The sequence below is a fragment of the Macaca thibetana genome, chromosome 15, assembly GCF_024542745.1.
Source record: "Macaca thibetana thibetana isolate TM-01 chromosome 15, ASM2454274v1, whole genome shotgun sequence".
Classification (NCBI taxonomy): Eukaryota; Metazoa; Chordata; class Mammalia; order Primates; family Cercopithecidae; genus Macaca; species Macaca thibetana.
The window spans coordinates 73904222-73916854 of record NC_065592.1 but is presented as its reverse complement, the minus strand read 5'-3'; the positions used below and the strand labels follow the sequence as shown (position 1 = coordinate 73916854).

The window sequence follows — 12633 nt, the reverse complement described above, 5'->3', positions numbered from 1 at the left end:
ATATAAACAGCACATAGCTACTTACTTAGATCATATTCAATAAAGATGAACTTCTTTGGGGAAGAAATTATTTATGTAAATATAATTTCATCTTTTTTTTTTCCCTGAGACAGAATCTCGATCTGTCACCCAGGCTAGAGTGCAGTGGCGTGATCTCGGCTCACTGCAACCCCTGTCTCCTGGGTTCAAGCGATTCTTCTGCCTCAGCCTCCCAAGTAGCTGGAACTACAGGCACGTGCCACCACACCCAGCTAAGTTTTGTATTTTTAGTAGAGACGGGGTTTCACCATGTTAGCCAGGATGGTCTTGAACTCCTGACCTGGTGATCCACCAGCCTCGGCTTCCCAAAGTGCTGGGATTACAGATGTGAGCCACTGTGCCCTGCCAATTTCGTCTATTGAGAGGCAGGTTAACGTAACTGCTCAGTAATTAGAATCTCAGCTCAAGTAGTCTTTAGCCATTTTAACTTCAAATTATTTTACTTCTTTGTGTCTTTCAATTATATCTTTAAAATCAAGATGTTAATAGTACCTCCTCAAAATGAGTTTAATACAAGTACAGTATTTAGGATAGTGAGTACTCAATAAATTTTGCTGTTGAATAACAATCATATTGCTTTATTGCAAATATTCATTTTTTTATGCATTTGTCATAGAAAGACTGAGAAATTCTTCAGTTGTATTTTATCAGAATACTTAAAAGCTAAATTACTTGGAGTATTTTCAAGATGATATTTTATTTCATTATTTTATTTTTAGGTGATTCCTCCTAAGGAGTGGAAGCCAAGACAGTGCTATGATGACATTGATAATTTGCTCATTCCAGCACCAATTCAGCAGATGGTCACAGGGCAGTCAGGACTGTTCACTCAATACAACATCCAGAAAAAAGCAATGACTGTGAAGGAGTTCAGGCAGCTGGCCAACAGTGGCAAGTGAGTAGAATCAGTTTGCTATTTCTGTTTCCTTCAAAAATTTATGTAAATATGTTAAGAAACAAAGTAGACAGAGGAGCTTATAAATGAAAAGCAGGAGTCTTCCATGCAATGTCTTTCACCCTTCATTTAACCGTTTCTGTTTTCTGTTCTTTAGGTGGTTGCCTAAACATTTGGCTTAGTGTTAAAGAAATTGCTTTTTATTATCTCATTCATAGTAGCTATAAATGGAACTTCTTATTCCGTAGTTGCCATGAGTTTTTGATTCTACACATGATTCATGTTTGTTGGGCAATTTTTTTGGTGTATGTTTGGTAATGTTTAAGCCTTAAATGATTTGTATGTATTAGAAAATTAGTACTTTTAAAAGCAAACCTTGAAAGACTTGAAAGGCCACCATTGCATTAGTTATTTATTGTTGTGTAACAAATTATCCCAAATTGGCTGGGCGCAGTGTCTCATGCCTGTAATCCTAGCACTTTGGGAGGCTGAGGCGGGCGGATCTCCTGAGGTCGGGAGTTCAAGAGCAGCCCGATCAACATGGAGAACCCTTGTCTCCACTAAAAATACAAAATTAGCTGTGCGTGGTGGCTGATGCATGCCTGTAATCCCAGCTTCTCAGGAGGCTGAGGCAGCAGAATTGCTTGAAACCGGGAGGCGGAGGTTGTGGTGAGCCAAGATTGCGGTATTGCACTCCAGCCTGGGCAACAAGAGCGAAACTCTGTCTCAAAAAAAAAAAAAAAATAATTATCCCAAATCTTAGCTACTTAAACCAACCCATAATTTCTGAAGGTCAGGAATCTGAGAGTGGCTTAGCTACGTAGTTCTGCCTCAGGGTCTCATGAGGTTGCAGTTAGGATGTTGCCTGGGCTGCAGTCATCTGAGCATTTAATTGTGGCTGGAAGATTCTCTTACAAGAGTGCTCCCCTTCCATGGCTTTTGATGGGGTCCTCAGTTCCTTGTCATATGGACTGTTCCTCATGTTGTGGCAGCTGGCTTCTCCCAGAACAAGTTATCTGAGAGAGCGAGCAAGAAGGAAGCCACATGTTTTTCTTTTCCCTGTTTCAGAAGTGACACACTGTCACATCTGGCATATTCTTTTTGTTCCAAGCCAATTGGTAAGTGTAGCCTCCACTCAAGGGGAGGAGAATGAAGCTCTACTTCTTGAAGGGAGGAGTGTCAATGAATTTGTGGGTATATTTAAACATTGTCACAATTATTATTAAACTTCTTTTAAAAAATTCTGATATGATAGTTAAGGCCCCAGAACAAAGCATAAATCTAACAAAAACAAAATTAAACAAAACCTGAAAGACCAACCAGAAATCATAGTTTCCGAATTCCCTGGATGGGTGTGAATGAGATTAAAACTTTGGATGAATTTAGGTATCTTCCTTTAAAAAAATTATATTTGACATTGTAAGCACATGATGCTACATGAAGACTCTTATTTCTGCATATTAAATTCCTACTATGGAACATTCTGGCTATTCCAGAGAAATTGAAAATTTTATATTTAATATAATTTGAATCATTTCTTTTGAATTTTTGGGGTAGGTATTAATAGAGTTTTATTCTTTCAGATCTTATTAATCGAGAACATGAAACTTTCAGCGAAGATTGGAAGCATTTTCTTTCGAACTCTTCCAGAATTCTTTTATAAGTACAATGCTGTTGAAACAAGATTGCAGAGGCAATTAAACCTGTTTACGAGTATAAACTATTGACTGTTTTCTGTTACTATGTTTTAGTACCCATTTCCAGTGTCCCTCTTAAAGTGTTAATCGAATAGGTTAGGTCATTGAGTAATAACTCTGCTTGGCTCCTTTGATATTTCAAGGGATAATTTGTACTTAAAAGTAATCAGATTATACTCACTAAAAACTATGGTTAATACTCTTGATAATTATCATAACTGCCATAGGAAAGGTACAAAGTGCTATGAGGTTTCAAAGGAATACAAGGCTTCTGTGGTTGTTTATAAGTAATGGGTAATTTCCTTTTGTAGGCACTGTTGAGATGGATTTTGAAGAATGGTCAGAAACATTTCTACCAGTTACAAAAGTAATATGTGCTTATTTAAAATTTCAAAAATAGGCTGGATGTGGTGGCTCACACTTGTAATCCCAGCACTTTGGGAAGCTGAGGTAGGTGGAATGCTTGAACCCAGGAGTTGGAGACCAGCCTGGGTAACATGGCAAACCCCATCTCTACAACAAATAAAAAATTAGCCAGGCAGGTGGTATGTGCCTGTAGTTCCAGCTACTCAGGAGGCTGAGGATTGCTTGAGCCTGGGAGGTCGATGCTACAGTGAGTCATGATTGCACCACTGTACTCCAGCCTAGGTGACAGAGCAAGACCCTATCTTGAAAAAAATCAAATAAAATTTCAAATATAACAATATATAACTTTGAGAGGCAATCATTGTTTGTATTACTTGGCAATTCAAAATATTGTTAAGACTTGAGGCTTGTAGTTCGTTCTTCTCTCGTTATAAAGAAACTTTGATCATCCTCTCTAGCCCATTTGATTATTGCAGCATGGTATCGGTTTTCTACCTCAAGATAATTTTACTGAGTGCTAATTTTATACATATCTCTGTTAAATTATTACTCTACTGGCTTGGTTGTAGATTTACTCTTTCTGAAGATAGCCATTCAGGTGACATTGTTTTGTGTATCACTGTGTGCACAGTGCTTGGTATAGTGTCTGGGATATGGTAGGTGCTTTTTCAATATATATTGATGGAATGAATAAATAGTGTTATAAAAACTAAAATACATTTAAAATGGTATAAATTTTTAGGCAAATTGTAAAGATTTACTTATTAAGAGAATATACATTTCTTGACATTCTGGAGTTTAGAGATGTTTTAAACAATTATTGGCTTTTTTTAGTTGTAAAATGTAACCATTATGGGAAATTATTTGAAAAATTATTTCTAGCTTTAATTTTATTTCTTTGCAAGTTAATTTACGCTGGGTACAGTGGTTCACGCCTGTAATCCCAACACTTTGGGAGGCTGAGGTGGGAGAATTCCTTGAGCCAGGAGTTCAAGACCAGCCTGGTCAACAAAGTGAGATCCCGTCTCTACAAAAAATAAAAAATTAGCCTTGCATGGTGGCATGTGTCTGTAGTCCCAGCTACTCGGGAGGCTGAGGCAGAAGGATTACTTGAGCCTGAGAGGCCGAGGCTTCAGTGAGTCGTGATTGCACCATTGCCCCCGAGCCTGGGTGACAGAGCAAGACCATGTCTCAAAAAAAAAAAAAAAAAGTTAATTTGTCTTTTGATTTAGATTAGTTTCATTACAATTGTAATGTTAAACAACTTTTGAAATTCATATTGTTGTATTTCTTCTGCCAGTTTCATGTAGAAATTTATTTCAAATGCCAAGGAAATGGATTTCTAAGCATTTGAAATAAATGAACCAAGGCTTTTACTTGTCCACACAGAGCTGTGCCAGGATCGCCTGGTTGTGGAATGGTCATGTTATGAGATTAATTTTTACTGGAGGCAGGAGGTTTTCTGCTGGTCTTTTTTTTTTTTTGAGATGGAGTCTCACTCTGTTGCCCAGGATGGAGTGCAGTGGCGTAATCTCTGCTCACTGCAACCTCCGCCTGCTGGTTTCAAGTGATTCTTCTGCCTCAGCCTCCCGAGCAGCTGGGACCACAGGCTTGCGCCACCATGCCAGGCTAAATTTTTTGTATTTTAATGGAGATGAGGTTTCAACATGTTGGCCAGGCTGATCTCTAACTCGTGACCTCTGATCCGCCCACCTCGGCCTCCCAAAGTGCTGGGATCTTTCCATTCATCTGTTTTTCTTCAGCACATGCCCTGGCATTGGCACACAGTCCCTCATGTGCTCAGTCTTAGCAGTAGAGAAGATGACACGCTCGTTTGGTTGATAATGCAATGTAGTCCAAAGTAAACCTAGAGATTTCCGATATAACTCTAATATAAAAATTTATAATGGTAGGTAATATGAGTCACTTACATTACTGATGTGTACTTTCCTCTAGGCACAGAGCCAAGTGCTTTCCATAATTATCTCATGGAGCCCTCACAACAAGCTTAGCTATATTTATCCTACTTTTCAGAGGAATAACTGAGTTCCAGAGAAATTCAGCCCCCTGTCCAGGGTTATGTGGCTTATGAATGGAAGCCTGAATTTAAACATGGGTAGCCTGGCCCTGGAACCCACCTCTTCAGAACTGTGCCGCAGTGAGTGAGAGGTTCTGGGTAAGAAGATGTGGTTGAATCAGTATCGGGCAAATTTACACTGGATTTGTGGAACAGCTGTGATTGTTGGACAGTCCATTAGGGAAGGGAAAGGCTCTGATCAGATACTAGCCATGTGAACTGGTCATTTTTTTCTAGTTGAGAATTAATATTTGTTTAATATATTTAAGGATTTTAGAATTTAACTTCAATGGACAATACCAAACTTTAAGTTTCTCTCTTAGAGTTATGAGTTTTTAAAAACTGATACTGCACGTGCCTGTAATCCCAGCTCCTTGGGAGGCTGAGGCAGGAGAATCGCTTGAACCCAGGAGGTGGAGGTTGCAGTGAACTGAGATCACGCCATTTCACTCCAGCCTGGGTGACAGAGCAAGACTCTGTCTCAAAAAAAAAAAAAAAAAAAGTTGTTACTGATTGAGTACATAGTGATATATAGGTCTTGGTATATGGTATAAAGCAGATTAGGGCTTCAATTTCCAAAAATCTTGGAAGTTTCTGTAGAAGTCCTCATACATAGCATCTCTGTTATCTTCTCCTTTCTGATCATTCTGTGTTTTGGGGCAGCGGTCCCCAACCTTTTTGGGAAGGGACTGGTTTCGTGGAAGACAATTTTTCTCTGGATGGGGGTGGCGGTGTGGTTTTGGGATGAAACTGTCCTACCTCAGATCATCAGGCATTAGGTTCTCATAAGGAGCGCGCAACCTCGATCCCTCACATGCACAGTTCACAACAGGGTTCACACTCCCATGAGAATCTAATGCTGCCACTGATCTGACAGGAGGTGGAGCTCAAGCAGTAATGCTCACCTGCCACTGACCTCCTATTGTGAATCCTGGTTCCTAACAGGCCACAGACCTGTACTGGGGATTGGGAACCCCTTGTCTGGGGAATAGGGGTGTACACCTGTCTCTGTCACCTGACTCTGACCTTTAGTTAGCTTGCTTAGCTTGTGCCTAGAATTCCCGATACTACTGGAACCTACTAGTAGAAGTGGTGGAATGATGACAGGTTAATGGTGCTTTCATGCTAATTCTTTTTATTAAAAACATTTTTAAGGCTGGGCGTGCTGGCTCATGCCTGTAAATCCCAGGACTCGGGAGGCCGAGGCAGGCAGATCACCTGAAGTTGGGAGTTTGAGACCAGCCTGACCAATATGGAGAAACCCTGTCCCTGCTAAAAATACAAAATTAGCTGGGTGCGGTGGTGCATGCCTATAATCCCAGCTACTGGGGAGGCTGAGGCAGGAGAATCGCTTGAACCTGGTAGGCAGAGGTTGTGGTGAGCCGAGATCATACCATTGCATTAGGCAACAAGAGTGAGACTCCATCTCAAAACAAAACAAAACAAAAGCACTAACAAAATTAAAAATAAATTTTAATTCTTTAGAAAATAGAGACAGGGTCTTACTACCTAGGCTGACCTTGAACTCCTGAGCTCAAATGATCCTCCTGCCTTGGGCTCCCAAAGTGCTGGGATTATAGGTGTGAGCCACCATGCCCATCCCATGCCCATCCTTTTTATTTTTGGCTGTGCTTGAGATTCTAGTGTTCTGGATAAATTCAAATTGTTCTATATTTTGAATACAGTTGTTAAATTAAGTTGTTTGGTATTTTGAATATAGTTGTTACATTATTTGATGTTCTTGTTACACAGATAACTAGTTTGGGGTCCCCAGTATAGTGAGTGTAGATGTCGGTTATTCTATAATTAGTCAATCTAAAATGTCCAGTATGCTTTTTTTTTTTTTTTTTGAGACGGAGTCTGGCTCTGTCGCCCAGGCTGGAGTGCAGTGGCCGGATCTCAGCTCACTGCAAGCTCCGCCTCCCGGGTTCACGCCATTCTCCGGCCTCAGCCTCCCAAGTAGCTGGGACTACAGGCGCCTGCCACCTCGCCCGGCTAGTTTTTTGTATTTCTTTTTTTTTTTTTTTTTTTTTTTTTTTTTTTGAGACGGAGTCTCGCGCTGTCACCCAGGCTGGAGTGCAGTGGCCGGATCTCAGCTCACTGCAAGCTCCGCCTTCCGGGTTCACGCCATTCTCCTGCCTCCGCCTCCCGAGTAGCTGGGACTACAGGCGCCCGCCACCTCGCCCGGCTAGTTTTTTGTATTTTTTAGTAGAGACGGGGTTTCGCCGTGTTAACCAGGATGGTCTCGATCTCCTGACCTCGTGATCCGCCCGTCTCGGCCTCCCAAAGTGCTGGGATTACAGGCTTGAGCCACCGCGCCCGGTCTGTATTTCTTAATAGAGACGGGGTTTCACCGTGTTAGCCAGGATGGTTTCGATCTCCTGACCTCGTGATCCGCCCGTCTCGGCCTCCCAAAGTGCTGGGATTACAGGCTTGAGCCACCGCGCCCGGCCCCAGTATGCTTTATAGGGATTCTGTTACTGTTAAATACCTTCTCAACTTCATTTCATTATTTTCTCATTTGTTTCTTTCTTTGCTTATTTTCTTCCTGAAGAAACATTTGATATTCCTTTTTTGTGGTAAGATTATTGTTCAAATTCCTAATAATACAGAGAAGTAAGTGCTTTTCTGTAATTTCTATGTGAGAGATAACCATTAATACTATTAATTTGGTGTATATTTCTTTCTGATGACTTAATATACATTTGCAGATTTTTTTCTTTTTTTACGTAAATTAGATATAGTATACACACTTATGTAACCTGATTTATTCTCTGTAGGTAGATTTGATGTCAGCATCTTGAATGATCTATCTTGTTTTATATTCTGTATTTTTTAAGCTAATTACTGGTTGATGGATATAAACTTGTATTTTCAATTAATGCTGCAGCAAACATCTGGGTCGACTATCATTGTACATATCTCTGTGTTGTTAGGGTTAATTTCTACATTTAGATTTTGAGTCAAATATATCAATTTTTGAAAGCTTTTTATATGTGTAGAAAAATTATATCCTGGAATGGTTTTACCACCTTATATTCCTACTCTAGTTGTCTAAGAGGTGTCGTTATTTTCTTGTCATTAATATATTCAGCATTTGCCAACCATTTTGCTGAACTGCCAAATATCTTGTTTTAACTTTACTTTCTTGGATTTTTAGCAAGATTATTGTTTGTCAGTTTTTCTTTAAGTGTTATGTCATTTTCATATAAATATGTAAAATTTCTTAGCATGGTATAGTGATTAAAGATTTTAAAAATACTTTGAAAGCTAAAATAATGACTTTTAAATGACTTTTCTTCTTCTGTTGTTGATGTTTTCATGAAAGTAATTTTCTAATACAATGTAAAGTGATATTGAGTTATTTAGCAACCTTAAGAATATTCAGATAGCTATGTAAATCAATTTGTTTTTTTTTTTTTTTTTTTTTTTTTTTGAGACAGAGTCTTGCTCTGTCGCCCAGGCTGGAGTGCAGTGGCTGGATCTCAGCTCACTGCAAGCCCCGCCTCCCGGGTTCACGCCATTCTCCTGCCTCAGCCTCCCAAGTAGCTGGGAGTACAAGCGCCCGCCACCTCGCCCGGCTAATTTTTTTTTTGTATTTTAGTAGAGACGGGGTTTCACTGTGTTAGCCAGGATGGTCTCGATCTCCTGACCTCGTGATCCGCCCGTCTCGGCCTCCCAAAGTGCTGGGATTACAGGCTTGAGCCACCGCGCCCGCCCTGTAAATCAATTTGTATGTTTACTTGTTAGATTTGACAACATGCAGTGTTTTCATTTTGGTAGGATTTTGTTTTAGAAAGAGATTTAAATCACTTTGGTGGGAAAACCCCTAAAACTGACTTACTGGTTTGTACTTTTTTGTCATGTACCGTTTACAGATATTGTACTCCAAGATACTTGGATTACGAAGATTTGGAGCGCAAGTACTGGAAGAACTTAACTTTTGTGGCACCCATCTATGGTGCAGATATTAACGGAAGCATATATGATGAGGTACATTCATATTTACAGTGAGTTTTGTAAAGGATCATTGGATGTGACAGTTTTGTTACCATTTAAGCAGTTTAGAAGTGTTCTTTTGTTGTGCTTTTGGGTGATTCCTCAAAGGATGACAGGAAATATTCATCAGTAGGATTTCTGCTGCTGGTATTTTTCAAACTGAAGCTAGGTAATTGTACAAATACCTGAAATTGTTAAGTAGTAATATGGTGTGTGATTATCTGGCTGATCTTTTCATTACATTAAAACTTTTTAAAGCAAAAATACATTATAAAAATGTTTGGAAAACAGGAAATATGATCCATCATACTGACACCTTAAAGCAGAAGCAGTATTTTTGATATATTTTTCCATTACTTTACCTCAATCATTAAAAAAAAGTTATATATGAACAGGCTTATATTGTCCTTTTTTTTCACAGATAAATTGTAATAATTTTTTTCTTTTTTTAAAAAAGTACATGTTATTACAGTATTTTTAGCCATTTTAATGGGGCATAATTCACTGGTTATATTCTAATTCTTTTTGCCTTTTCCTGATATTTTAAAACCCTAATTCTAAAAGTTCTTTGTCTTTTGAAACCTTGTATGCGCTCTCTATTTTCTTTTTTTATTATTTTATTATTTTTTTGAAATTTTTATTGAGACAGGATCTCAGTATGTTGCCCAGGCTGGTCTTGAACTCCGGAGCTCAAGAGATCTAACTGCCTCGGCCTCCTAAAGTCCTGGGATTAGAGGTGTGAGCCACCAGGCCTGGCATGTTATTTTCTTTCGAAAAATTTCTTATCTACCAAAAGGTGGAACTAGTGCAATACATACCTGGATACCCTTCACTTAGGTTCACCAGTACAAGTTAAGCATCCCTAATCCAGAAATCCAAAATCCAAAATGCTCCAGTGAGCATTTCCTTTGAGCATGACCTTTGAGCATCATATTGAAACTCAGAAAGTTTGGGATTTTGGAGCATTTTGGATTTTTCAGATTAGGGATGCGCAACCTGTATAATGCAAATACTCCAAAATGGGAAAAAATCCGTCATCTGAAATACCTCCGGGCCCAAGCATTATGGATAAGGGATACTTGATCTATAGCTAATAGTTTGCCACATTTGCTTAATGTTTCTTTGTCTCTCTTTGTCTCTGTTTCTGTCTCTCTCTCTCTCTCCTGTAACATTTGATGTATGATGCAGACATCACGATAGTTTACCCTGAATTATATAAGCATGTATCTTTTAATTACAAGGGAGTTTAACATTTATATAATATTATCTAGTGTATAGACCATATTGAAATTTTCCCAGTAATGTTATAACTCCTCCCGCCCCCATCCTGTAATGATTTAGTCAAGGATTCCCCTTTGTCACTAATAAGTGATCTATGGGGTGATACTCAAATATTAGGTGTCTATCTGTCCCCAACAGCCTTTCATTCAGTGGATTTAGCATCCATGGCATTCATTAATAATCCTTGCCTTAATTCCATTATTATATTATTTTGAAACCTTTTTTATTTTGTAATATAAAATAAGCTAGAAAGTGCATAGAGCGTAAACCTAGAGCTTTATGAATTATTGTAAAGTGAACACCTGTGTACCATTTCTGACACCGAGGAAAACATTACCAGCACCGTAGAATTCCGTTACCTGCCCTATTACCTAGTATAGGCTCCCCTTTTCCTTCAACAGTAACTAGATATTCTGACTTTAACAGTACAGCTCAGTGTGGCCTGTTTCTGAATTTTATATAACTAGGATCATTCAGCGTACATTCTTTTATGTCTGGCTTCTTATACTTCATACCTTATACCTTCTACTTTCTTGTATACCTTATATATACATGTTAGCTTTAGAAGAAAATGTTTTTTCCAGCTTACACTTCCTATAACAATGTTTCCAAGTTTCCTTTGCTCCACATCCTCCCTAACACTCAATATTGTCATTTCTTTAATTTTAGCCGTTCTGTTGGTGTGTGTAGTCGTATCTTTTGGTTTTTAAGTTGCATTATGATTTTTTTCCCCTTACGTTCACTAACTGTTTGGATTTCCCCTTTAGTGAAGTGCCTTTTCAAGTCTCTTATACGCTTTTCTTTTTTGTCATGCTTTTCTTTTTTTTTTGGCTTAAGTTCCCTTTTCTTTGGTTTTAGCGATTCTTATTGGTTTATACTTCTTTATCTATCCTGCGTATGAGGTAGTAGCACAATTTCAAATTTTATATATGAATTTTTAATTGCTGAACAGTTATTTCAAAGACCATTCTTATTTTTGAAGGTATTATATGATATTGTAGAATTGTCATATTGGGTGGAATGATGGCTGTGTAATTTTCTTAACTTAGCAATTAAAGATGCATATTGAAGGATATATGGTTGAAATAACATGAGGACTGGGATTTGTTTTTCAGTTACTTAAGAAAATAAAGCTGAATGGATACAGATGAAAGAATATTGGCTACACACACACACACACACACACACACACACACACTTTTTTTTTTGAGACAGTCTTGCTCTGTCACCCAGGTTAGCATGCAATGGCATGATCATGGCTCACTGCAGCCTTGACCTCCTGGGCTCTAGCAGTCTTCCTGCCTCCGCCTCCTATGTAGCTGGGGCTACCTGCAGGCGCCACCATGCCTAGCTAATTTTTTTTTTTTTTTTTTTTTTTTTTGAGACGGAGTCCTGCTCTGTCTCCCAGGCTGGAGTGCAGTGGCGCGATCTCGGCTCACTGCAAGCTCCGCCTCCCGGGTTCATGCCATTCTCCTGCCTCAGCCTCCTGAGTAGCTGGGACTATAGGCGCCCACCACCGCGCCCGGCTAATTTTTTGTATTTTTAGTAGAAACGGGGTTTCACCGTGGTCTCGATCTCCTGACCTTGTGATCCGCCCGCCTCGGCCTCCCAAAGTGCTGGGATTACAGGCGTGAGCCACCGCGCCCGGCACCTAGCTAATTTTTAAAATGCTTTTTGTAAAGACAGGGTCTTCCTATGTTGCCGACGCTGGTCTCAAACCCCTGGAGAGCAAGTGATCTCCCTCCTCAGCCTCCCAAAGTATTGGGATTACAGGTGTGAGCCACTGCACCCAGCCCAGCAAAATATTTATAATTGAAGCTAGATGACAGACTGGTGTTTTAAATACGTATATGTTTGAAATAGTAAAAGTAAAAGTTAAAAAAAATAGCCTTTCCTCATTCTGCATCTGAATTTTTACTAGTATAAGTAATCTCTATGTTGAGAATGTACTGTTTATTAAAGTAGTACATGTAGGAAAATTGAAAAATACAGAAAAGCATGAAGAAGAGAATAAAAATTGCTCAAAAGTTTGTCAAACAGGAATAACTTTTTTTTTTTTTTTTTAAGACGGAGTCTCACTTTATAGTCCAGGCTGGAGTGCAATGGCGCGATCTTAGCTCACTGCAACCTCTAACTCCCTGGTTTAAGCTATTCTCCTGCCTCAGCCTCCCGAGTAGCTGGGATTACAGGCACGTGCCATGATGCCCAGCTAATTTTTGTAGTTTTGGTAGAGACATGGTTTCACCATGTTGGCTAGGCCGGTCTCGATCTCCTGACCT

At 39.3% G+C, this 12633-nt stretch overlaps 1 protein-coding gene across 4 annotated transcripts in view; it reads left to right on the top strand.

Moving 5' to 3' along the window:
- KDM4C (lysine demethylase 4C) overlaps positions 1-12633 on the top strand; it is a 416349-nt gene that overhangs the window by 50215 nt on the left and 353501 nt on the right. For all 4 annotated transcript variants that reach the window (XR_007719783.1, XM_050761129.1, XM_050761128.1 and 1 more), the window contains exons 3-4: positions 759-934; positions 8953-9067. Coding sequence is in view for 3 of the 4 variants with exons in the window: in XM_050761129.1 (XP_050617086.1) it covers positions 759-934; positions 8953-9067 (291 nt within the window). In the remaining variant the exon portion in view is untranslated. The remainder of the gene's footprint in view (positions 1-758; positions 935-8952; positions 9068-12633) is intronic.